Source organism: Leptidea sinapis, chromosome 40 (assembly GCF_905404315.1).
Source record: "Leptidea sinapis chromosome 40, ilLepSina1.1, whole genome shotgun sequence".
Classification (NCBI taxonomy): Eukaryota; Metazoa; Arthropoda; class Insecta; order Lepidoptera; family Pieridae; genus Leptidea; species Leptidea sinapis.
The window spans coordinates 7,878,042-7,887,213 of NC_066304.1; the positions used below are offsets into that span (position 1 = coordinate 7,878,042).

At 33.6% G+C, this 9,172-nt stretch overlaps 1 protein-coding gene across 1 annotated transcript in view; it reads left to right on the forward strand.

The window, feature by feature from the left end:
• Positions 1-3,591, forward strand: part of LOC126976322 (kinesin-like protein Klp61F) — a 37,315-nt gene extending 33,724 nt beyond the window's left edge. The window contains exon 20 of the mRNA XM_050824604.1: positions 1,504-3,591. Coding sequence (XP_050680561.1) covers positions 1,504-1,623 — 120 coding nt within the window. The 3' untranslated portion in view covers positions 1,624-3,591. The remainder of the gene's footprint in view (positions 1-1,503) is intronic.
• The last annotated feature ends 5,581 nt before the right edge of the window (positions 3,592-9,172 follow it).

The following is a 9,172-nucleotide window of genomic DNA, read 5'->3' on the forward strand; positions in this document are numbered from 1 at the left end:
ATAATCGCTTATAAAATGCTCACAGAATACCTTTTTTTTACTTACGGTGTGTGTAGATGATGCAGCTACTGTACTCAATAACTTTTGTATTAATTTACATTTACTTTTTTGACTTACTCATGTAAGGCATTGACTATTTGAGGTTTGAGTATGTTTGTTGTATCATTTTACATATTATATTGTAATTCAAGTGATTTGTAAATCGATGGAAATGTAGATATTGATATAAAAGAGTGGCAATGAGTTTTTTACTACTTCTTCTCATGAGCTCAACCCTTTACGAAGTAGCGGTAGATTTAATAAGAAAAATATTTTTTGACATTCATAACTCATAAGTGTCATTTCCGTGGCCTACATGAATAAAGTTGATTTGTGATTGCCATCCCATCGTAAACTAATTTATGCCTTTGTAAAACTCTGGAGACCTGAACTCGACAAACTGTGACTTCATTATGTTTTACTTCTTGTGAATCATTTTTTTTAACATAAGAGACATTGTCCAAAGTGCATAAAATATGGTAGTTTGTTGTTGGCTCCAAGTCTGGCGGTAAACTGAGGAAGCCGAGGGGTTCCTTGATGTAGATACTGTCGAGTTAAAACGATTTCTAGAGCGAATCAGTGTGAAAGTTCAGCTTATAAGATTTATTTATTTATATATAAGGAAGGAAAAAAGCTGCCTTAATTATAACTAATATATTATATCTCGAACTCTAGTAAAATTATTATTTTGGAGTTTTGTCACGGTTTTCATGTTATAAAGTATTTTATATGTTTAAATAAAGGGATATAGTTAAAAGCGTTATCTAATGTGGGGTATTTTTAATCATAACTCATATGTTAAACATATTATATATTCTCTAAGTAATGATTTTCTATATTTATATAAATTTTTCACTCAAACGGTGATGAAGCATTAAAGATTATTTAATGTATAAATCATAATCATGGGTAGTAATTGTTTATTATGCCAATCCTAGCCCTGGGAACAAGTTTTGTATGGAATGGTTTTTATGGGAAAGGAGGACAAACGAGCCGACGGGTTAAGTGATTACCGCCGCCGCACACACACCAGAGGAATCACAGGAGCGTTGCTGGCCTTTAAGGAAGGTGTTTTTTTAAGGGTACCCATTTCGTATCGTCCAGGAAACACCGAACAAGGAAGCTCATTCCAAAGCTTTGTAGAACGTGGAAGAAAGCTCTTTGAAAAACGCATTGTGGAGGACCGCCACACATCCAGATGGTGGGGATGATATCCTAATTTGTGGCGTGTCGTGCAAAGGTGGAATTCGGCGGCAGGAATCAGGTGAAACAGCTCTTCGGAACACTCCCCGCAATAAATTCGGTAGAAAACACACAATGAAGCGACGACTCTACGCAATGCCAAGTGGTCCAGCGCACAGTTCACAGAGCACTGGGTCCCCGACAATTCTAGCTGCTCTGTTTATTTATTTATTTCTCTATTTTACAGTAAATCCATAATAATGTCAATATTTGTCATTTCAGCTTGTCCGCAAGCACAGCAAGGAGAACGCGAATCAATCGATGTGCTTGAAAAAGCAATCCAAACTGCCCGCGCTCTCCGCGCACAAGAAGCCGCTCCTCGACCGCAACGTTGACAACTGACAACTGACAGCTGTCACCCGCGCTCCCCGCCAGTGTCTATATATAAGTGATAAGTGCGACAGAGTTACTACGGTGATGGTAGTAGCCAGGACGCTTTGGAAACCAGTTGGTACTGGTGAAAGGATTTTGAACGACATAACCGCATGTTGAATAATAACAAAGCATAAAATACAATAGGCAAACCAAAAATTAAGAAAAAATTTATGTTTTTCAATCGAAAGCTCTATATTTTTATTTATACCTACAGTAAAATTTATATCAAAAAATAAACAATAATTTCTTACCTTATAACAGTATTTATTTTTAAAACCATCCAAAAATAAAAGCAGCTTTATTCAGGTTCCTTGTCTTTTTGTGCTCTAACTAATCAAGGATAGTACTATTTTCTTATCATTTCTTATAACTTTTTAACATTAAAAATTTGGTAAAATTATCATTATTTATTTATCTAGACGTTTCATTACCTTTACAATCAATCAATCATAGTACAGACGTAATGTTTGCTTAGGGTTATTGAGGCACAGTGTTAGAAATTCCAGTACCTTTCCAATAAATTGACTAGGTATGATAAAGTATGAGCAGGGGCCGGGGAGTATGTCGCAGTCATGAATAATACTAGGTAATAATAATATGTAGCAATACATTTGTAATATAGTTAGATTTTCGAGAGCTGGGTAAGTTATCCTCTGGTAATCATGGCTAATGAGCGCCGATTTAGAGCATTTATACGTCTAGAATCTAGATGGTCTGTGACGCGCACTCTAAAACAGTGACAAACAAATCGCGAGTGTAAGACGTAGCTTGTCACGCACACTAAAGTTATAATCCGGGCCTGTTTTCATCGGCTGTCGAGCAGCAAGAGACTATCTAGACGTATAAATTATCTGAGAGTAGCGGTGATCACTTATCACGAGATGACCTGGAAGGTTTGTTCTTCTATTTGATATATATAATATTTCTCTGGATCAAATATTAAAATAAACTAAGTGCTTTTGAATTGTCATCAAAAAATAAGTAATTTAAGTTACTGAATTCATATGTTCGGAAAAAGTAGAGCTTGTCATAAGAACAAGTAAATCAACGGCCACTCTTTTAAATTAATGAGTATTTCACAGTTAGTTTTGTCAGCCTAATGTTGTCACTAGTAATATTAGATTAGAAACATATAAAATGTAATTATAAATAAATTAAGTATCAGAAATAACGGAAAATACATAAATCATAATAAGATAGGGTTAGTGACCCAAGCTGGTCTGCTGTCATAAGGGCATTAACGTACAATAAACTAGACTCACTATCACACCCAAAAATTCAGTTGTGTTTCGACCGCGCTTTGAATAAAACGCCACGCAATGACAGTTTTCCGTAAAAATTGTCGAAATAACAGCATACCCAAACATAAAAAGGATGCGTGTCGTATTTCAGGTAAGTGCCCCTTTAGGTTAACAAAATTGTGTAAGTAACTTGACGTTTTAATCATTTGCTAAATAATTATGTTTCAATTGCTAAAACAAAATATTCTTGCCTCGTGTTCACGTTCGAGCTTCTAATGAGCGTATATAATAATAGACTTTGAACATTACTGCCACAAAATAAGGCGTTCATTTGAATGAATGTTATAACGTTAGACGTATATACAATGCCGCTCAGACATTTTTTGACGACCTTTTAATTGGCGATTGGGGGTTTAATTGTTTATTGTACGTCAATGGATAAAGGGTAACAATTAATTAATAGGTTGTGGCTGTTCCAGCTGTGACTGAAGCCATTTTAGTATACACGGTACAGTCACAGTTAATTTGTTAATAACTTCATTATTCTTTACAGACCCACCGTTCTTGAAGAACTAATTTATTTTGTATTCCTTTAGAAATGGCCACACAGAAGAGTGTACGGCTGATGAATGATATAATTTTGTATTGAAAAAATGAAAATATGACGAAATATATTTACTCTTATAATTCTTAATTGAGTTTTATTTCATTAGCGATAAGAAATTGTTTTATGGAAGATTTGCATGTGGATTGGTTGGTGTTCCAAAGGAGTTATTGTTCACATTAAGAGGACGTGATGACAAAAATACTGATTTCGATCTATTTTGTTCTGAAAATATTTTATACATTACCTAAACTGCACGTTATGGTTAGCATAACGTGTGAGTCAAAGAGAATTTAGAAATTACGGTGTGAGTGATCCAACCTCCCTTTGCGCTAGCTAATATGAAACCAAAGAGAATTTAAACACTACGCTGAAACTGAGGCGATCGATTAAGCGCACATGTTTTTGTTTTTTTAGTACAATTTGAAGTTATTTATAAAATAAAATTTAATCATTTTTATTTTGTACATTTTTTTGTATTAGGGAAATAACTTAAGATTATTGTGTTATTTTTTAATTTCTAAAATTGTGCTTAAATTAGAAAGTGGCTGAATTATTTCGTGGAATGACGTAATTCCATAATTTTTTATACTGATTTTTGTATGGACGTGGAAAAAAGTTATCAACACAAATGCAAAAGGTTTATATTGTAGTACTCAATTATATATTTATATAGTAAAAATTTCTTGTAGTTTTTCCTGAGACGGTGATCAAACTTCACCCTCACGTCTTTTTGAAGAAAACGGCATTGAACATCGAAGGATTACCATTAATTGTGAAGTTTGATTGTAAATCCCGTCTAGTCACATGCAAGATGAAGAGTTATGCTGTTCATAACAGTTTTGATAATGTTATGTAACATAGTTTCAGAATAACGGAACAATATTGACCGAAATTACTCGTTTTTCAGGACGACCTCATTCAGGCATATCAACTTAATTTGAACAACATAGGTAATTCAAATTATTCAATGAAGTTTCTTTCATCGTTGGGTGGCCTTCATGTGGCAGGATTGTGTCCTTTTCATAATAATAATCACCTAATTTAATGCATATAAAATAACACAACCGAAGATGGCGATGACTAACGGATAGTTTGTCCAAACTATCCGTTAGTGAAAAAAGCGAACTTATGGTTATTTTTCTTTATTACAACGATTTTATTAATTTAACGAAGATGTTACGCCACTCTGGTTGTAATGGCCTCATCTAATACCTACCTATTTACAGTTGTATTTTATTTTATGAATACGAGGGCGGCACTGAAAATTTCGGGAATCAAGGAAGTGACACAACATTACTTTTAAAAATGTATTTATTGCTTTTCTAAGTATTCTACGCGCACATTTTTCCATACGATGGAACCAATCATCGAAGCAACCATTCCATTCCAAAGTTGGGGTCTCTAAAATGGCCGTTTTGTAGGCGTCCACAGCTTCTTCATGTGATGACCACGCAATGTATTCTCTGTTTTAGGGAAAGGATAGAAATTTATTTTATTTTTATTTTACAACTTTAGAAAACTTACAGCTAGATACATATTAAAAATTAATCTATTATACAACAGATAGCTATTTACAACAAGTTTTCACAAATAATAACAATTTATTGTTTATAGTCGTTTACCTACATTAAATATAATATTATATAACCTACCTTGCTTTATATAAAAAAAAGTTTTTATTTACTTGACTTCTAAATTGAAATGGTGTCGTCTTGAATAAGTCAAGATCGTATCCACTATTAACTTCATTATAAAGTTTGCATGCTCTTATAAGAAAAATATTAATTAATTAATATAATTACATTTTGCTGATTGTATTTCTAGTAGGTTGCCCCGCCTTTGGGAGCTGACAGTGGTTCGTAAGCCAATCTGCTCTAGCAGTTCTGCACAGTTAACTCTACCGTTTGCTATATTTAGTATATAAGTAATGTCTGCAACACGTCGTCTTTCTTGGAGAGGCAAAACATGGAATTTTTGACAGCGTGACATGTAATTATGGTAATAGTTTTTTGTACGGAATTGTAAGTAACGTATGAATCTTTTCTGTATTGATTCAATGCGGTTAATGTACACATTATAAACTGGATTCCATACTTGAGATGCGTATTCTAGATGGCTACGAACGTAAGCACAGTATAATATTTTCATCAGTTTAATTGATGTTAGTTCCGAACACATCCTTATGATAAACCCTAATGTTTTATTAGCCTTAATGATTATATTGTTTATGTGTAGATCAAATAGAAGCTTTGAATCAAAGATGACTCCGAGATCTTTAATGGATGATACTCTTGTTATTGATGTTCCAGATATTGAGTAATTTTCATGTATGACATTCTGTTTTCTAGTATATGTGCAAATAAAGCATTTCGAAATATTGAGATCTAATTTGTGTTCTGCAGAATAACTAACAAATTTATCTAGATCAGTTTGTAAAAGTTGAGCGTCTCTAACACAATTAACCGGGCAAAGTATTTTCATATCGTCGGCGTATAGTATTATTTTGGAATGTTTAAAATTAGAGGATATGTCATTTACGAAAATATTAAATAAGAGGGGGCCCAGAATGGATCCTTGTGGGACTCCTGAAGGAATACACATAGTAGCAGATTTAAAACCATTTAGAACAACGACTTGACATCTATTGGCGATATAAGCTGAAAACCATCGATATAAGTTGCCTCGAATCCCTATTTGTAGTAATTTGTCAAGAAGAATAGAATGGTCAATTCTATCAAATGCTTTCTTAAAGTCAGTGTATATGACATCTACTTGGGAAGGCTCCGACATATACTTTGACAGTGTTTCAGTGCAAAGAAGCAAATTCGATGTGGTTGATCTTCCATGAAGAAAGCCATGTTGATTTTCACTAAATATGTGTTTTAGGGCAAATTGAATTTGCTTGTACACTATTTTTTCTAGAACTTTGGCAAAAACATATAGTTTAGAAATTGGTCTATAGTTTTCCACTCGGTCTTTAGGGCCACTTTTATGAATTGGTGTGATAAAGGCTTTCTTCCAGATATCAGCTAAAATGCATTCATTTATGGAACGTCTATAAAGAAGTGTCATGGGAGTACAGAGATTATCGGCGCACCTGATAATCAGTAAGGGTGGAATGTTATCGGGACCAGCAGACTTGTATGGATCCAAGCCTTTGAATAGTTTAAGAACTTCTTCTTCACTTATTTCTATATGGGAAATATCACTGAGCGAGTTATGGATGACTACTTTTTCTTTATTATTGACGGAAACTGTGTTGTAGAGAAAGTTTGAATGAAAAAATCTCCGAACATATTACAAATCTCCTCACCATTACTTGAGTATCGGCCCAAGTTTTTTTTTTTTATTTTTGAGAGGAGGAAATACTGTTACGTATTTACGCCCCGGAACGGGGCGTAATATGTCGGACTCGAGTGTCCGCGTAAGCGGACGCCCCATACCGACTAAAACCTCCTCTGTGCTGTTACTAAAACCTCCTCTGTGCCCCGGCCCAAGTGTGTAAATACATCGGGGTAGTTGTTTGAACCCCTCACGGACTTCACGTACGACCAGAATGACCTAGGATTTTTGGTTATATTCGTCTCAATTTTTTTAATTTATTCATCAAACATTTCACGCTCCATTCTAACAGCACGATCTCTTAAAGTGACGTATGAATTAAAATCGGAAAGAATGCCATAATTTTTGAATTTTTTGCGAAATTTGTATTTTTCCTTTAAGATTTTGATAAGAGGCAATTTATACCACTGGGGATATTTGCGGTTATTGTAAATTTGTTTAGATGGTATATACTCGTCTCTTAATTTGTATAATGTATCATAAACAAAACTTACAGCTTCCTCAAAAGTTTTATTATTAATATGGTATATCCAATCAACCTCATCAAGTTTCTGTTTAATATTATCGTAATCTCCTCGGTTATACTGGTACTTTAAATGTGGAATACTTTCTAATGAATGTAGTTCAACAAATTCAGCATAAATTGTTAATACTTTATGGTGGGCATCCTCAGGCACTAGAGGGCTGGTTGACTGAGAGACGGAAACCTCATTATTCGATAGTACGAGATCTAATATTTTATTTTCAAAATTATGTTCAAAATTGAGTTATACTGTAAAAGATTGCAAATCGAAAAGTTGTCATTTAATTCAAATTGAGAGGTACCTTGTATATTACATGCTTGATATGAACAACCGTCCTCAGATATTTTCCATTCTAAGTTAGGTAAATTAAAGTCCCCTAATACAAAAAATTTGTCGGAAGGATGATTCATTACAATATTTGTTAGATTTGATGCGAATGTCGACGTCTGTACTGTGAAAGAGTTCCCTAAATTTTGATTACACATATAAACTACACATATGTGCATTTTATAGGTCACCCGCGGCTTACGATGCTGTAGACATATAGTTACCCATAGATCTTCAGCAGAAGAATTCCAGTCATCCTTTATTTCAGTAGCAAGCTCCCGACGCACTGCAATTAGAACTCCGCCTCCTAGTGTTTGTTCCGTCGCTCGGTAGTCGCGATCTCGCCTCCAAACAAGGTATTAAATAATTCGTTACTATGGATGCTGTCCTTTAACCAAGTCTCAGTAATACAAATAACATCATAGTCGCACAGACTTATATTTCTCAAAAATTGTAAGGTTTTAGTTCGCAATCCACAAACATTTTGATAAAATATTTTTAACCCTGCCATTTTAAAAATATTAATTTAATAAACTTTATAAATAATTTGTTAATAGTTTTAAAATTTAAAATAAGCGAAGTATGTTGTTTGTAATAGTGTTGTGTGCGTAACAATGCTAGTAATAGTAATTGACCATTTAATTTGAAATAATAGTATTTGCATTTATAATATAGCAAGTTAATAATGATAGATAAAACTTTAAAAGCATAATCAGGAGTAAGTGTTTGATAACTTTGCGGTAAGTAGTAATTGAACCTTGTATGACACTTTTTAAAGTACATTTGATAATAATTTAATTTAGAATACGGTTGTCGGCGGGCTGCCGAGTGAAGTGAAGTAAACAATAAGCGACTATAGGCAATGCGAGCAATTCAATCGTGTGACGTCGGTAAGACCAGAACAGGTTTCTTATACGATGAGCAGCAGTGTTATTATTACTCGATGCATTTGTTGGACAGAAAGTATTGAGATTAGTTTTAGCTAAGTAGGACAATAAAGCACAGCTACTATTGTTTGTGCAATTAATGAATGGTAATTGAGTAAAGTGAATAGGAATATATAATATAGCAGTGTGCAGACGTATCAGTAAAATTACGTTTATGATCTAACATATGAAAACGATTATGTATAAACAAAGTTTAACGTGTTTACAGTGTAAAGTTAAAGTTTTCTTAAATCTGATTCTGACCTTACGGTGAGTGTTGGAGATGATGGATTTTTTCTTAAAAAAATCTTGCAACCTTTTACCCATGTATAAGCATAATTCTTCTCTTTTGCTAATGTTTTAACTCTGTTTAATAACACTTTATTTTCAATGGTTAAGTGATCATTAACGTATACTCGATTCTCACCACACAAATCTAAGTTTTTAGGAGTAATTGTATATTTTCTTGCCGCAGCCACAAAATCTTCTTTTAAGTATGTATTATGCACAGTTACTACAATATTTTTATTTTTTGTTGAATTTCGCATC